Source organism: Osmerus eperlanus, chromosome 10, assembly GCF_963692335.1.
Source record: "Osmerus eperlanus chromosome 10, fOsmEpe2.1, whole genome shotgun sequence".
Classification (NCBI taxonomy): domain Eukaryota; kingdom Metazoa; phylum Chordata; class Actinopteri; order Osmeriformes; family Osmeridae; genus Osmerus; species Osmerus eperlanus.
In genome coordinates, this window is record NC_085027.1 from 11615589 (window position 1) to 11634102 (window position 18514).

Below are 18514 nucleotides of genomic sequence, written 5' to 3' on the forward strand. Positions count from 1 at the left end.
TGTGTGTGTGTGTGTGTGTGTGTGCGTGCGTGCCTGTGTGCACAGTGAGAACCACAGTGATCCGCTCACCTCTTGGCCAGGAGCTGTGAGCGCGTCCCCAAGGGAGAGACCAGGTTGATCTCCAGGTCTCCCCTGCGCTGGTGGGCGATCAGAACTCGCACCACCACATGCTCCAGATAGCTGACGTGCTGCTCAGCCTGCTCGGAACACCCCGAGGTGCTGATGGTGCTGTTCAGAGTCTGGTCAGCGCGGATATACCTGGAAAGCACAGAGACGGGCAGGGTCAGGGAATACTGGCCATTACAGCTGTTACACCCTGCTGTCCTCATTTGGTCCCAGTGTTCAAAGCTCATGGACATGCGCGATTTCCCTGACAAACATTGAGAATCAATTAAAGTAATCTGTGTATTTCTGAGATTTAAAGCTTCTCTTCTGTTTATTGACCAATGTAAAGTCGTTGCTGTTGCTGTGTTTACAACCCCCAGATGGACGGAATGACTCAGATGTGGAGAGCACAGAACTTCAGCCTCCTCCAGATCATGCGTCATCTGGCCTTGCATACGAACAGTATGCACACACACCCACGCAGATGGACAGAAAAGCACACACACGCACATGTCATCTTTCTCTCTCACACACACACAAGCAAATATACATTCACATGTGCACACACACACACACACAAACACACACACACACAAACAGTCAAATACATCCACATGCACACTTACACATTTCCTCACATGCTAGCACTGGTAGAGCATTGCAAAGACAGTCACATGCACACAAAAATTCAAACCCTCCCCCCCACTCACAGTCAGGATATTTTCCACTCCTCTATTTGATGGGGGTGGATCAGCATAGCCAATCGATTCATACCCGCTCCAGGAAAATCAAAATCAAAATCTAGGCCGCGAGGCCCCCCTATTCAGTGTATGTGTGTGTGTGTGTGTTGTAATACCGAGGGACAGATTGTCCTTAGAAAATCCCAACCGACAATCAATGCTAAGTAGAGAGCCTCACGTTGCAAAGCCCTCTCATAGTTTGCCTGTGGCTGAGATGTTCATTCAGACTCTCTGACTGTCCTTCACACAGACTCACCACCTGCCCAACTGAGGATTCAGACTTCAACTTACTCGCATACAAAGACTTTCAACTTTTTAGGATTTTTCTTTCCAAAAAACGTATACAAACTGTTCTATTTTTATTGATTAGCTGGGCTCAACTATGCTACACATATTTCAACTACTCATCTCACAAAAACTAAAGGTAAGATTGGAACATTGTAGTATCTCCTGGACAAGGTTCAACTTGCTGTCTTATTGCTCTGCAGCCCTGTACAGCACAGCACTGCAGAAGCTGCCATGTCACTGGGATATTGATCGGAATATGAACTGAGATGAACAGCAGTTCATCCTTGGGGCCACCAGATCATAACCATGCAGATAAAGAGCACTATTTATGAGTTTAATCTCATAACCCCTCCAGTCTAACTGAATAAGAGCTCCCATACTAAAACCAGCTGGGAGCTCACAGCACAGGAGCATCCACTGGGGTGTGACTCCCAGCCCCTCACACTCAGCAGAGAGACCCCTGCGCCAGACACATTAGCATTTTGATTGTTTCTCAGTATTCTAGCTTCTTATTTCTGCAAGGACAATGAAGGGGCTGTAAAGCTGGTCTTTGTGTCATGAGAATTCTAGTTTGGTGAACCACAAAAATGCACTCAACTCTATTCCCATAATTTCAGAAGGAGAGTGCTTTTGCGGTCTGTGTGCTTTCCTGAAAGTTTGTTGGTTTTAGCTTTCAGCTCGAACACATGTATGTTGTTGTTGATGAGGCGCCGAGTCAGAGATTGCAACCCCATAGCTCAATCACAAACCAGAGGCGACCAGGCAGGGGTCTACTGTGGCTTGCTGGAGATGACAGAGGGGTAGACGACCTGGATCACTGCTGAGAGACGACCACCGGTTCAGAGAACCAAGGAGACACAATAAATAGAAGACACAGAAGCCAACACCTAACTTTTGAAGTCACGACGCATCAGTCCCTGAGTGATGAACCAGGTCAAACAGAAGGTAGACACACACAGGCAATATTTTAGATGCTGTTTTCAAACTGGTCTTATTAAATATGTGAACCTGGGAATGGATTTCTGTGACAGAAATGTAGTGCAGAGGTTATCACACTGTGAATCTCAGAATACTTACTGGTCAACAGCTCTCGCTGGTCACCATTTTCAACGACAGAGCTAACAGTCACTCACAACCACTGTCTATCCAGGAGAAGGTCACAAAAAACTCTGTCACCATTTCCTTCACATTGCTGTCTGAGGAGTTTCACACATTGCCACAAGGTCCATCTTTCTAAATATTGTGATCAGAGACCATGCAGTGTAACAGCAGAGCTGCAGGGTGTTAGGAGACAGACACAACACAGCCAGGCTCGCTCTGTGCGCCCGTAAGATCCATCCCTCCGTCTACAGAACAGCTCAGTCCATTACAAAGCCATTATCTGGAGAGCTCTCAGAAGTTTCCACTTCTAGGAAACAGAGTCTTCTCTCTTGGCTCTCACTGGCAACCTAAAAAGCAACATTGTCTGAGTAAAAAGCCTAAACGTTAAATGCAAAGTGACTCGGTATCTGTCCATGACAGATACCGAGTCACTTGACTAAAGCCTGAGTGGGTTGCTGGCATACGTTTGCTATTTCCCGTTTTCTGGGTGGTATGAAATGACGTTCCAATGGTGAAATAAACAAACAACTGCCATCTTGTTTCTCTCAAGTGCATGCTGGTCATCAACCCAGATGGAGTTTCATCATTACTCCGAAACAAGAAAACATTACACAGAACATACTTTCCCTTAACACAGGCGAAGGCAAGAAGCTGCTTTTATTGTGAAACATCAACTGTCTCTCATTGAGGTCTATTAATTCCGTTCACATACATACATCTTCAGAGACAATAGACCACTATGAGGTTAAACCAGATGCTTGCCAGCTGATGGAACTCTTTCAGCAATACATAGACCTCACCAAACGCAAGATCTGAGTGCTTCTTAGGTCCCAGGCTGGGTAGAATCTGTTTGGCTAGATCAAAGCAAAGGATGAAGTTCATCAGACTTTAACAACTCTGTTTGTATTTCACAATCTCCACAGCCTCTGTGTGCTTGTGAAAGTCCCATCGCCTCACATTGTCTTCCTTTGAAAGCAGAGCTGTGCTCCCTATAAAAGGTATGACCTCATAATACTTAGACCTGCTCCAATTACTAACAATGGCCTCTTTATGAAAATAAATGACTCTAATCACAGGGCATTATCATCAGACCTACTTTTCGAATATTAAAGTGTAATTTATGGCACTGAATCACAACAGTCGCTGTTAAGAGAGGGTGCCTGAGGGGCGCATCGTGAGGGGGGGGGTAATTTATGACCTCAGTGAATGATTATAATGCATCAACGCACTTCATCAAGACACAATTTGGCCTCGCTTCTCTATCTGAAGAGGATGACAGATAGACAATAAAGATGAGTTTAATTTGGAGTGTGACACTTTGGAGATATTACAGCTTTTAGTAAAAGAGGTTTCTTGGTGGAGCCATACTGAGACGTAGAGCACTAGAGCTCGCCAGGGAGACCTCCCCATACCTGTGTTACTACAGCTCGCCAGGGAGACGTCCCCATACCTGTGTTACTACAGCTCGCCAGGGAGACGTCCCCATACCTGTGTTACTAACGCTGGACTTGAACAGCTTTACCTGTGCGGCTCTAGGACTGTACTGGATCACCTCTAACATGAGCAACCTCTAAGTCAGTGTTTCTCTCGAAAACACGTCTCTAAATGAAACCACACCCATCCCTTCCTGGGCATGTGACCTCAGACCCCCCCCCCCCCCCCAAACCACACACACACAACACCCCCCCGCCCTCACCTGGTGCGTCTGTCCGACGCCTTGGTGCAGGTGTGCTGTGGAGGGACCTTCCTCCACTTCTTGGCCTCCACCACCATCGCCTCAGCATCCACCAGCCCAAAGCCATACAGATGACTAACTGAGGATAGAGAGCGAGGAACACGGAACTTAACAGACGGCGTCTAAAAAGAAAATCCTTACTTAAATAAGTCCTAGTAATCCACACTGGTCTCTGGAAGCTCTATAGCAAAAGCAGGTTTTATCCAGGCTCTCTCAAGGCTTAAGATCGTCAAGACGGCTGACGGCTGATTGAGAAGAAGTGATCGAGTTATCCCTCTATTTTCTCCCTAGCTGAATGTGAGTCCTGAGCCTGTGGCCGTGAGAAAGAAGGAACTCGTGAAAGCAAAACAAAAAACAAGCCCAGAACCAGACAATATTTTCAAATTAAAACCAGCTTTCATGTTGAGGCTGGGACCATTGAGAGACTCATGTTATTTATTGAATATGGCTTAAGATCTCAGATATTCCAGTCCTCCGCGGGTCAGGAGTGTGTAGGATGGTACCTCTGTGTCCGCCTGCGTTGTTCTTCCAGTCGTTGGCTTTCAGGTGGACAGGTCTGGAGGTCCTGACGAGCAGGTGCTGAACGTCCCTCCAGGTGATCAGGGGACTGGATGGGACACAAAACACGCCCTGATGTCACGACTCGGCTGAGACACAGCGTTACGTGAGAACGGTATTAGAGGAGACACCAACTGCATCTCAAATGTTTGCACAGCTGCGAAATTCAACCTTACCTGCCTACAACCTTCACTTACAGTAGGATGTCAAGAGGAGATACGGTAAGATTGAGTGCCTTGTGACTGAGTAGGTTGTTCCTAAATTGTGCATACATCTACCAATTGTGTATTGAACTATTTACTGTGGAATCAATTACTGCAGTACTTTACCATTGAATTCCTTTGTTATTCGAGTCTTCGCTTAAATAACTATTCTGTTGAAGACCTGAATGGGCCTGTATTTGTGTAAGAAATATGAATCTTTATCAGATAAGATAAGGATCTTCCTGTTTACCTAAGCCTGGTCATTGCCCATAGTTTTCATTTGGGGGTGGCCTCTATCTACACACAAGGCTAAACACAGTATCATTTTATACAGAATAAAAGGTTACATCTTCAACTTTTCCGAGAGAGAGAGAGAGAGAGAGAGAGAGAGAGGGAGAGGGAGATGGGGAACAGAGGGGGGGGGGGGGTGACAGGGATGAAAGACAGAGGGAGGTGGGGAGACGGGAAGATGGAGGAGGGGGGTTACTGACTTGGCCTCCAGTGCGAGAGCGATGACCCCGGCCACCATGGGAGCTGAGACGGAGGTTCCAGTGTGGCCATCAGTGCAGCGCTGACGCAGGTCTGTGGTGACCTGCGAAACAACCACATTCATCAGCCCTCATCGGTCTGGAGCAGGTCTCAGCCAGGGAAATTGTTTAGTCCGTTATATCCACACTGACACAATTCCAAATGCTCTGGTTGACTTGATCTGGGAAAGCGTGTTAGAACTGATTAATTAAGTCTGTGAAGAATGCTGTTTACACAAGTTACCTTTTAATGGTAATTCATTGAACTTGTTTTCTTTTGGTCTCTGCTGACATCTAAATGAACTCCGGTATCCTTTTTCTCTGTGTCTCGGTCAGGAGATGACACTCGAGTCACATCTCAATGAGTCTTGACAGAGTGGTAGGAGACAAGGAGAAGTGGCTGTTTCAGACTCTGGGGCAGGATACAGCCACTGACTGTTAAAGCTGAAGTGCATAACCATGGCTTGTTAAAGAACATGACAGACGGGAGAGGAGGAGGGCAGAGGGCAACTCTCCGCCACCCTCCCTCCCACCCTCCATCCCTCCCTCCCTCCCTCCCTCCCAGAACCAGGCTCAGACCTCCGCCCTGGGCTCTACACTAGAGACCAGGTTCTACCACACTCTGTAAATATTATGCTTCTGGGTTGTGGATGACTAACCAGGACTCCCACAGAGCTGGCCTGGACCACAGGCACAGGCAGGAAGAGAAAGACAGTACAGAGCCCCAGGCTGTTCACATTGCTGGGCACTTAAAGCAGTGTTCACTCGAGGCAAGTGTTCACTCGAGTCTACCTCCGTGTCTATTACATTTACATTACATTTAGACATTTAGCAGACGCTCTTATCCAGAGCGACTTACAGTAAGTACAGGGACATTCCCCCGAGGCAAGTAGGGTGAAGTGCCTTGCCTAAGGACACAACGTCAGTTGGTATGACCGGGAATCGAACTGGCAACGGATTACTAGCCCGATTCCCTCACCGCTCAGCCACCTGACTCCCATTACTATTACAAATGCAGGAGAGGTATTCTGTCTCCCCGTCTTTCCTGCCCTCTCACCTGCCCTCTCATCTCCCCTCCTCTCCCCCATCCTTCCCACAAAACGTGAGAAAGACTCCACAGTCGCTGAGCAAAGTTAAACCTCATAATCTTCAGCACCTTTTCTGCCACACATGCACACACACAGACACACACACCTTAGGTGTCAAGTCTTGGGAGTGAACAAATGTCATCTTGTCACCCCAAAACATCTGACAGGTACAAAAATATAGTTGTGTAACCCTAACCCGCAAATTCTACAGCAGAAACATCACACTTTATGTCACAGAATAAATACTTAGTTATTTTTACAAAACAAAGCCATCAGAAGTATAAGTCAGAGTCAATATTGGCATGGCCTACTACAGCAGAAATGTATCCTATCAAACTGATGAATTGTAGAGAGTAACTATTAGAGCCTATGAGCTGTGTCACAGCTGTTGATGTTGTCATAATTCCAGTGAACAGTGGCCATCTCTGTAAAGCAGGACACAACCTGAGCACAGTTGATGGATGTGACATGTCTGGGCTTTGGCAAGGTAGACCGTGCTCTATCCCAGAGGACATTACTAACATGCAAAATATGAAAGGGTGGGATGAATATTAATTTGTGTGTTTGTTTGTATGTGTGTGTGTGTGTGTGTGTATGTATGTATGTGTGTGTGTGTGGTTTCTAATGTCCGAATGAAGGATGGCATGATGCTGAAACTAAATACACAGTGTGTACTATTCATGGCAGGGTGTGCCCATGTGAATAGTACAGCATGTGCACATTTTGATCAACCAGCAAACTAATATAAAAAGTTGTGTTGTTAATAGGGTTGGAGAGCTAACTTCCTGCACCCCAGGTATCCAGGAATAGAGGGTACACAGCCTCAGGCTGGGACATGACCACACTCACTATCTTCCTGTCGTAGAACTCTCCGCTGCTGTAGGTGGTGGCCAGGGTGGAGCTGCACACCTCCAGGTACCAGGGCTTGTTGCCGTTCTCCGTGGTGCTGGAGATGGAGATGGTGTAAATGCTGTTGGTGTAGCCATCGCAGGAGCAGTGGTCTCCCTGACGACCGCCGTTACCCGACGCCCACACAAAGATGGAGCCAAGGCCTTTCCGACCCTGAGGGAGGCAAGACAAGAACACACTGTAGCACTGAGGGTGGTCAAAGGTCAGAACACAGCTCTGCGTCAGAGCAAAGCACAGACATCATCAGGATTAAGATGTAGTTCTGGGCTGCGTTTCTCGATAACGATGGATCGTAGCAACGATCGAGCAAAATAACGAAACCATCTATATTTCTTACGTGCGTTTCCCAAACATGCTTGTAAGGAGTAAGCTAATCTATGCACTTTCAAGAGCTACGAATTTTCAAGAGACACTTTAGCTACGGTGTCTTTGGGAACGGCCCGTAAAACTAAGAATCGTCGTACGATGGATTCTATGATCAATTTAGGCTTACGACGCTTTCGGGAAACACAGCCCTGGTCAGTATGGTGAATAAAAACCTCTGTTCACCTTTCATCAACAATTCAATTTGATTGCATCATCGGCAAAATCAACAAAGTGAATAATGATTTGGGATGAACCTTTTTGATGCCCATCTCGAACGCCTGCTTGACCAGGGGCCCTGGTCCATCCACAGTCTTCCCATCATCATCTGGCCCCCAGCTGGCACTGTAGATGTCAATGTAGTCAGGCCTGATGCCCAGAGACTTGGCCTCCACCACGTCTGTCACATCTCCATCCAGCATCCGAATACCTAAGCCCACAGAAGACCTGTGATCCTGAGCCTCATTCTCCCAGAAGAGCAAGCCTGTTCCTCAGACCACATCAGAGCAGGTCTAAAGTACAGTCATTAGGAGGAAACACTCATACCAGGACCTGAAAGCACCGTCGCCTTAGGTAGTTGGCACATTCATAACCAACGGCGTAATTGCAATCAGAGGCTCTTGTTGCCAGGCTACCGCTGGGCACTCGGAGTGCATTGTGCAAACAAACTGTAACACAGACAATCAGGCCATATTCATCCTCTGTAAGAGCCTCGGTCACACACTTCTGCTTGTTTGTGGAGTTTGTGTGTTAGGGTCTTACTCTCTCATTTTTAAACGCCGAACCGTTTTGCTCCAGCTTTGCAGACGGGAGAAGGGACTGCTCTGTCATGGCTGTTAGAAGGCTTGACTGTTCGAGACCCCCCCCCCCCCCCCCCCGCCCCCCCCCAACAGCACACACACACAACTCCCAAGTGTAAGTGTGCCTGGTCCCCGGAGAGCAGACAAGGGGAGTTTTTAAGAAAGTTCGAAGCATCAGAACTAATTATAAATCAGGGCAAACAAAGGCTGCTTGTGTGTCTTCTGCAAAACAATTTCCGTCAATTACAAGCTAGAAAATCGGTGCCAATGAGCATGATTAGTTACATAGGGGCCTGCAGGTGCCTCGCCTTTCCCTGCTATTTTCAGCAACAGCTGTTAGGGGTTTTATTCCATTTTCCTGAAGCAGGAGCAGAGAATGTGCTAATGAGCAATTAGAGTGGCACAGACAGAAAAGCACATATGGAGTTGTGACAGTTAATGTGTTTATTCAACAGCGAATGAGATCCAACACTGTTTAATCAACAGCTACGCCTTTGTAATACTGTGTTGTGCTGTACTGTGCATGTTTATATGTGTGTGCGTGTACATGTGTGTGTGTGTGTATATGTGTGTGTTTGTTTGTGTGTGCGTGTGAATTAGTGAGTTTCTGGAAATGAGCAGCCGGCTAACTTTGAAACAGTGCCATACTTCAGGCTCTGGCTTGTTTTTCCCCTCCATTAGGTGTACGGTGTATTAAACACTTTCCTGGAAGGGCCGAGGATCAATGGATCTCTCTATCAGAACTACTTCCTATATAACTTCCATTTCATACCAAAATTGATTCCAAAAGTTCTAAAATAGAGCAAAGCAAACAGAAATGGCTTTGATGAGTCCTGCTATGGCAACTGAGTCATGTGTGTTCAGTTCTAACTATGGCAGACAGGGATGCAGAGCCCAGGATGGTGGGGGTGAAGTAAAACACTGCAATAGGCTGTTGAGACTGGGCAAAACACTGCAATAGGTTGGATCTGGATCAACAACATTTACTCTGGCCCTCTGCCAAAACAGCCCCACTCCCCCACTTCACACTGTTACAAACGCAGTCAATAAACTATTGTTTTAATGAAGCCATTACTTTGGACTATCAGCCTGCGTCTGCAAGGTTCTGTAAGATCATGCACATTTTTCCAACCACTAAAGGAGAAACTGTGTTTTCTATGGTCCGTGAAGACAATGCTAATGCTGTCTCAGAGGCTTTAATGAGGTAATGAAAACAGCAAAGAATTTAAAGAGGCCATACTGCTAACATGAACCCTTAACCTCCATAGTCTTCCACAGCATTCTTTGGACAAGAGTTGCTGTTATGTTCTGCTTTTGGCAGAGGATGGAAACTTTACTGGAAATGACACAGGGTGGTAATCCAGGACAATCCTTTAACTACGCTAGTGGGGAAAACAAAATTGCACAGATCAAATACAGTTTGAATAACTCTGCACACTATCGAGCTGGTACACACTCCCGAAGTAGCGTCCTGTTCTAGACAGTGACTGATTCCCGTGACTGACAGGAGAGGGCAAATGCATCGAGCCGTGCAAACACCAGGCAGAAGCCCCCGGGGGACATGCAAACAGCACAAACAACCTCAACCTGCTTCTGTAAAACAAATAGCACAACAGCCCCACTGTGCAGCCCAGAGCACCTCCAGAAATCAATTACTTCTCTCGTAGAAGTCACTTTTTATTTCTACACAACAGCGGGAAATAATTGAAGCTGTGCCCTGAGGATCAGGGCAGGGAGAGGTGGAGACTGTGACACGCGTGATGAGAGCTGTGTTCACTGCTTCTCATTAGGAAAAGCTCAACTAGAAGACTGAAGGTTTTCACCTCTCTCCTCTTGGCATTAGCACACAACAAGGCAGGGCCATGTGTTCAACCCAAAGAAGATCAGCCAAATCAGAATAGAGGCTTTGATGAAAAAGGATGATGTTGGCCGAGGGAAGGCATGAAGGAAGATGGATGAGCGCTGTGAGATCTTAAACCGTCACAACGCCACTCTGATAAAACCTCACTTCACCGTTCATTAATAATGATTTTTGATTGCATCATAATAACAAAGTGCCTTCACTAAATAAAAACAACAGATTTAATTGGAACAATCAGATGTCCCAACAGAACATTACTATGGAAGCCTTGACTGAATGAAGTCATAACTGGATCTTGGCTATGAGCAGGAATCCTGTCGTACAATTCCATGAGGTAAAGGGAATATAATCTAACACCCATCGACTAAATTAATTAAATTAAACAAACACTGCAGCACACTGGTACTGTATTGTAATGGCACTATTCCAGACATCTGCAGAAAGAAAGACAGACAGACATAAAGAGAGAGAGCGAAAGCTGCGTCAAACACAAACACAGAAGGAGGAGATCTAAAATTCCACCTTTTGATTAAAAACCCTGGACATTTGACATCACAGCAGCCGAGGGGATTAATGTCCTGTGAATGCATGAATTTCTGCACACTCTCCAGCCACCAGCTTAGAGCTGGACCAGAGAGAAACCACGCAGAGCAGCACAACTCAAGGTTAATCCTGTGCACACATGCAGAATAATTTAGTTAAGAGACGAAAGAGAAAGGACAGAGAGAGAGAGAATGAGAGAGAGAACAAGAAAGTAAAAGAGAGAGAGAGAGTGAAGGGTTAGGAGGAGACAGCAATGGCAAAGAGGACTTTACCTCCAATGCGTGCATTGTAGGCAATTCCCACAATGCAATGGGAGTTATTGGCCACAGCTGCAACTTCGCCAGCACATCGGGTCCCGTGTCTGAAGAGAGGGAAAGAACAACACAGTTACTGTATGTATCCACCTTTCTTCTGTTTGGTACGACATCACCAGTTCTATGTCAGAGAACTGCAGAGTTGACTGTGACATGTTTACCAATTAGTCCTACTGTTAAGGCAAACTCTTGCTAAACTCCTACAGGGGTTTTCTATTGATGGCACACAATGCACATTCATCAACAAGATAAGCTGTGTCCAGATGCTTGCTAAGCACAAGTTGGGTCCGAAACTTTTCAAATTCGATACCTATTTCAGCACCCACTCCAAGAGCTTATTTGCATATCACATAACGGGTGGAATAAAGTAATCGGGGCTCCTTTGGAGAGAGTTAAAGGTTATCCTCTCTTCACAGGCTCAGCAGGTGGATGATTATTCAGAGGACGCCACTCGCAGTCTCTTTACCATATCTCTTTATCTCAGTCAGCTAACACACCTGAGAGCTGATTCAGACCCAAGGTTACCTGCCGATGCAGGCAGATAACGACTAATTGAAAAAAAGTGTTGGAAAAAAGAAGAACTTCACAGAAATCCAATCAACCAAGGTGACAAGAAACTATTATGAATCTCTGAGTCTGGCAAATTGTGAAAGTGTGAAAGAAAGAGAAGTGAAGATGATGTGCTACAGAACATTAAAGACGACACTTTAGCACATTTGAGAGATGTGGAACAAGAGCAGAAGTTGGGGAAAGAGCACAACTACTTTTCAACCGGCTGTTGAAGGGGGTAGTGCGTGTGTGGTGTGTGTCTGTGGCATGTGGGGGGGGGGGATTAAATGAGGGTAGAGTACACGATCAGCTGGACGGCTGATATAAAACTGTATGTGGCCAAGCAAGGGCTGGATGAAGTGGAATAGCAAGCCTTGCATGGCCTCGTCTGGTATTAGGCCTGTTAATGAACAAAGTGTAGGGGAGGGGGTTTGGCATGGGCATGGGTGCTCTGAATACTAACATGTTCTTATCCCACCCCGGGCCAGGTGCATCGAGTGAACTCATCTCTTCAGGGCTGGGTGACAAACCGGCATGCAGACATTTCTCTCTCTAATTGATTTCTTCTCTCCCTGCTCCAAATTAGGTCCACCTCCACACCAAAAGGGGAATTGCATCGTGCGCTAGCTTGGAGAGAGCGGTCGAGGTATATAAAAAAGAATAATTGAGACCTTTTGTGTTTGATTGCTGCCAACAACCCAGACGGGGATAGAATTCTCAGCATTTGAAGTTGGTTAGCAAGGGAATTCAGTAAGGCAATAGCTCAACAATAACAAGGAAATGCACCATGAATAATAACTGAGAAAAGGGCTGAGGAAAAAACTTTACTCTGTCCAACTGACACTGTGATCCTGAGTGTCTGATATGTATAAAGACAGCCAGGGAAATGAACTTGACAGCAGCACCCAGGCTCAGTGTTAGATTGTGAGTGGTGTTCGGGGGCTGCTGACATTGGCATGTTTCAAAGTCCTCTGTGCAACTGATAGTGTTCATTAGTCAGTCTGTTGATCTCAGATGCAGACAGTACCCCTGCAGTGCAGACGGGGCACAGATTCCCACCCACATCCAACATGAAAGGCCTGGACCTTTTCAGTGACGGACATATTAATTGAGCACATTCAAACAGCACACAGACCTGAAAGGTGCCATGAGATGACTGGTCAAAGACGTAGATCTGTCTGTCAACCTACCACTGGGATAGAGAGATTGATGGAGCGATAGTTGGAGGGATGGAAGGATACTCGATGGAGGTATTGAGAGGTAGATGGAAGTATGGAGAAATAGATAGAAAGACGCACGGATAGACGGTTGATGGAATAAAGGGGCGAGGGAGCAGAGGGAGGATGGGTAAAAGAATGGGAGGACCCTCACTTGTTTTCATTGCTGGAGTCGTAGCGCGGGGTTGGGTCAGGGTCGTTTCCATTGACATCATAACTCGCCAGTTGGTCCTGGACAAAAGGACAGACAGACAGAGGGGGTTAGGAACAAGGGGAACAGGAGAGAAAAAATATAGGAGAAAGACAGAAAGGGCAAGAGGGAGAAATAGAACGAGAAAACAAATCATAGCTTGCACAGTACATACAAGGGAAAGAAAATATATTGCCCTGGTTTTTGCGATTTTCAGTCATATCTCATATTGTGTGCTATTAGAGAACAAGTGATAAATTGGAACCAACACCAGCTATAACTTACAGCTGTAATCCAAGGTGTCAGACACAGAAATGAAATTTATTTACGACAAGGTTGTGTCCTACATTGGTGGGTGTTATAGGCTCCACAAACACTACCAGTGCTGGGCCTGTTTTTGTTCCATGCAGTCCACAGTATATGCTCTGTGGATAACTCCCATGTTAGCTAGGTGTTTAACAGGACTCTCTTGTTCTTTTTCTCCAAAGTAGAGTTAGTGAAGGAATACTGCATATATGCCTTCTATGAGGAAATAGAAAACCAGAAGTAAGCCTGAACATAAAATAGTAAAAGTATATTTATAATTGTATAATAATATATTTAATGTTGTATAATTACATTTTGCTATTGGGTTATTGTTTTCTTATTTTTTACATTCTACTCATTCTACTGATTTGTCATCACAGAGTAATGTCTTCCTTTTCTTCTGGAGACACGCCTGCATCCATGCCCCAGGTCGGGAGGTTTAAGCATAGGGACATGGAGGCGCTCACATAGTTCTGCGCAAGGTCTGGATGGTTCCTCTCGATGCCGTCGTCCAGGATGGTGACCACCACATTCCTGCCAGTGTAACCCCTCTGCCAGGCTGCCAGGATGTTCATCTCTGAGCGGCAGCGGTTGTTTTTATCAGTGCAGTGCTGATGAGGAGAACGGAGGACAAACACAAAGTCAACAGATATGACATGAGTGTGGAGACACAGCTGGATGATGCCCTGCTGAATGTGTCGCCGTCCTCCCTGTCATTGATCAGACTGAAGGGAGATCCATCATGTGTCAGTACTAGTGCCCACCATACAGTCAGACAGAGAAGTCATCTTTATTTAACAGCAAGTGTTTGTCTGTCCTTGAGTCTGAGGACATTGTGAGACCAAGTAGGCCCTTTGAAATTGCGGCAATGTGACAAAGAAGGCTCCTGGTCTGGGCCTAGTGAGAACAGAAATCTGCACCAATGTTTCTGATTTACCTGAGGCCCATTAGGATTCAGCCCTTGATACACCTTTTAGTATTCAGGTTCAATGCTCCAAGTTTAGAGACTCCAATAAGAAATATACACCGTAAGCGATGGAGGAGACATTTATGGGCCATCTGTCTGCTTAAGACCGGCTCTGCTGCAGAATGCAGGAGTGGGCCCTGGTGCTGGTTTCATTCCTGACATGTAGTGCACATTCAGGTAGTGAATAATTTTCTATTAGCTCATCGCCTGTTCCATCTGATGGTCTGTCTAATCCCTCCTGCCCCCTGAATCCCTGAGACAAACACCTCTTCTCACAGATAGACAATGGCAGTTGGGACAATTTCACACCTGAGTTCATTAAAGAAAAACTTATCACAAAGTATAACACTAAGTAATTCTCAGACAGCTAAGCTAGACCAGCAGAGGCCCCTTCCATTAGACTGGTGCTGCTAAGACATGGGGTGCACCTTAAACATCAAGATCAATAATGTCACAGCAGAACAGGGACTCTCAGAATCTTGAGACTACATTGTAAGAGAAGGTGCAGCACTAAACTAAGGGAAGGACGCTAGCAGCTCAGCCTAATGGCATACATTGGAGTGGAACTTCAGCCAAGTCATGGTCTGAGGAGCCATTCGTTCCTTGAGTTGTGTTATGGTAGATAAGAGCCGCTGCTGTGAGTCTGTAGACAGGACAAGAGTGATTGGAAGAAATGTTCTTATTACTTACTATATACCACATGTTTGACCATTTAGGGTCATTGAAGTGGATGAAGTTGGGGTCATTCCTGGTGTATCTCTTCACCCGAGGCTTGACTAGCTGCTGCTCTGACCAGGATACCTTGGGAATCACAAAGGTAAAGAGACAGATTGGGAAGGGTTACTGTATATTTTTGCATCGGGCCAACTAACGCCCCTTAGCAGTGACATAATTACCATATTCAATGACCAGTCATGAGCTATTGCTTAATTTATATATAATGTATTCATATACATGCAGAATATCCCAGAATATGCCTGAATTGTTAAGAGCCATTGATAATGGAATGGAAATTTAGAGTAATTAACTTCTTTTTTAACCAAAATCATTTGAAATTTAAAGAGAAAATAAATCGTTTGCAAAGGCCTAATAAAGAAATTCCTCAGCCCGTGTAAATTAGTCTTTTGTTATTTCCCTAAATTACAATTACCAGAACACAGTGGATGTCTTCCCTGAGGAGAGATCATCATGAATGACTGTTTTGCAGAAAACCATATGCTGAGGGGTTGAGCACAAAGACACTGCAGCTAGCCTGGGGGCCTTGGAGGAGAGTAATGAACTTTAAAATGACCACTAATGTTTACAATAAAGAACGTTAACAAACAAATTAAATTTTCCATCTTGAACATATCCATTAAATACACACACTGTTGGCTAACAAGGAGACAGACCAAGATCTGCTTTCATAATACATTCACATGTAGATTCATAACAATCTGATACTTAACAATAATTTACAGCAGCCTCCAAAGTAGTGCAATGTTGTAGGGTTGAGCGAGGGATTATGACCATCAAACCCTTCCTCACTAAGTGCAGCATATTCTGGGTAAATTGTGCATTAAAAGTGGTCCCAACCCACTGCATGCTGTATAGAAACCTGGCTGTGCAGTGTGGACCTCATAAAATCAACAGTTTAGGTCAGATGAGGAAGCTGGTGGAGAAATCCTGAAGACGTCACATTTCTCGATATAAATTACGTCATGGAGGTGGTGAAATCATACAGGCTGGGTAAACCCCATCAGAGGGCTGACACTGGTCAAATTGGTTTCCTGGGCATCCTCCCCAACCATTCATTTTAAAGTCATGGCTTAGCAGAAGATATGATCTGGAAGGCTCTTCTTCTGCCTTTCCTCAGGACGTGGGCTTTGGGTTTTATTACTCCGGAGATCCAGGATGCTGGGAGATAATCTCAGCCCCGAGGCCAGAGAACAAGCACTCGGAACATCCTGTTTTCTGCTTTCAACCGGCTTGGAGGCCGCAGGGGAATGTCCCCCCACAATTACCCCCTATCAGAACCCCAGGACGTTGGAATAGAGTAATCTGCCCTTTGGCATTCTGCTTCTGAATTCTGAGGTACATTTTAAAAAATTAAAGTCAGACAATGGAATGTCAGTGGACAGACAGATGAGTACAAGCAGTCTGACAGCTGTATCTAGAATTTATTTTACGATCACAGTGTAAACGTTGGACATAACTCCTTTGAACTCTACTAGTCTTGCAGTAAAAATGAAAGAATGCTGTGTTGTAACACGTCTCTAACAAAACCAATATGCACTGCAGCCCATGTAGGTGTTCATGTGTTCTGTGTGGGCCAGGGTCTCACCTTGGGGTCCATGTGGATGAAGCTGTGTGTGCCCCTGGAGGAGAAGGCAGCTCTGCGCACTACGTGGCTGTGGTGGAAATGATAGTGGTCCTCCAGGCTTCCTATCTGGAAGACAGAAAACCAAAGCAATACAATGAGAAAAATAACAATAATAATGTGTTCATTTAGCCAATGCTTTTATCCAAAGCAACATACAGAAGGAATTTATAGCCGCAAACTTTGGATCTGCCATACCCTTGGAGCCATTCCCTTCCCACAAAAACATACAGGGAAGATGTTTCATTATTTATTTATGGTTTATATTTTTAGGTAATATACTGTAGTTAAGAAATTATGATTCACTGAATACAGTTAACACATAACACTGTACCTGTCTGATACCAGAAGTTTAACCATGTGAGACCTGTGATCTCCATTCAAAATCTTCCCCAAAGAAAAGAAAATGAACCTGAAAGCATTCTTCTCTCATGATCTCAATACACACATGAATTCCAGCACATGTGCTTATATGGCCCAGAGCTGTGGAAATTTGTAGGCCTATGACAGTTTACTCTCAGTCTTTCCTATCTCATCCTTCTGCTGAATTCTGATTATGATTCTGAATACTGTCTTTGAACTGTAGATATGCTCTCCCTGGAACTCCAATAAGTATTTTTTATTCAAATTTTTGATCAATCTTAAATCCAAGATTTTTCTTAAAAATCAAATCTCAGTGATCTACAGAGTTTTTATTATATCGTTTTCCAGATCCTTACTGTATCCATTGTAGGATATAGGATGTGATCACTCACTGAATGCACTGCTCTATTCAGTGTTTGCCATGTAGCGCACACTAGCGATGCAGTGAGGCAATCGGTGTGTTTGAAGTGACGCCAACAAGAAATCTCTATTTTTAACTCCTTACTAAGATAAGTACTTCCATCGCTTATCAGAAATGTTTTTTACTTATATGGAAAATTCCAGTTATAATTCTACGATGATGTAGTGTGTCTGACAGTTCATTATTGATTCACATTTCCAAAAGCAAAGAGAGACGCACAAGGTTATCCTACAGACAAAACACTGTTAGTCAAATCAAATAAATATGACTGAAAAAAAAGTGATCAACAGGCAAACTGAGTCTTACCTGGCCCAAATTATTATATCCATATTTAGCAGCAAGTTTGTCTGCCTCCTCGTGTCCCCCTTCAATACGCACAGCCCAGTGATTTGTGTAAACATTCCTCGGGGGCAAAGACTGACACAGTTCTAAACTTGGAAAAATAAACACTATAAATAAGATCATTTTGTTGACCGAAATCAGTCCAACAGCATTAACTTTAAAATAAAGCAGCAGTTATTCCAATATTTGGAAATTCATAAAAATCGCAAAATCCAAATCAATTCTCATGTGTCATGTGTCCATCGTCTTCTAGCCAGTAGTCCAAGTGAAATTCACTGACTGGCCAACTGTAATTAAATGGCGCAAAAAGTTGGAAAGTGTGATCCCTTGCACCGTGAAAGTACTCCGCTATTTGTAAGTACAGTAACCAATGGCGAGTCCCATCTCAGTGCAGCCTCTAACCGCAAAACGCAGAGGTAAGGAGAGACCGCGCATCTGAGGACTGACAGGGCCACGCCTCTAAAACCTGCGCGAAGAGCTCGCAGGGAGATGTCATGCTCCAGGCTTCTTCCCGGTTAGGGTCACGTCTCTGGCAGCAGAACAGTGGCATCGCTGATTGCTCTCACTCCAACTGAGTTAAACAAGCGCCTAACAAATGAACTTACTAAGTAAAGATCAATGACCTACGTGGGAGGGGGGACGGGAGGGGGGCGGCGCATGAAATC

At 45.1% G+C, this 18514-nt stretch overlaps 1 protein-coding gene across 1 annotated transcript in view; it reads right to left on the reverse strand.

Annotated features, from left to right (window-relative positions):
• pcsk6 (proprotein convertase subtilisin/kexin type 6) overlaps positions 1-18393 on the reverse strand; it is a 28457-nt gene extending 10064 nt beyond the window's left edge. The window contains exons 1-12 of the mRNA XM_062471333.1: positions 17814-18393; positions 16688-16792; positions 15055-15165; positions 13865-14008; positions 13056-13132; positions 11094-11182; positions 7875-8047; positions 7195-7407; positions 5222-5322; positions 4473-4576; positions 3931-4048; positions 70-258 (exon numbers count right to left, since the gene is read on the reverse strand). Of these exons, the coding sequence (XP_062327317.1) occupies positions 70-258; positions 3931-4048; positions 4473-4576; positions 5222-5322; positions 7195-7407; positions 7875-8047; positions 11094-11182; positions 13056-13132; positions 13865-14008; positions 15055-15165; positions 16688-16792; positions 17814-17972 (1583 nt within the window). The 5' untranslated portion in view covers positions 17973-18393. The remainder of the gene's footprint in view (positions 1-69; positions 259-3930; positions 4049-4472; positions 4577-5221; positions 5323-7194; positions 7408-7874; positions 8048-11093; positions 11183-13055; positions 13133-13864; positions 14009-15054; positions 15166-16687; positions 16793-17813) is intronic.
• Between the last annotated feature and the right edge of the window lie 121 nt (positions 18394-18514).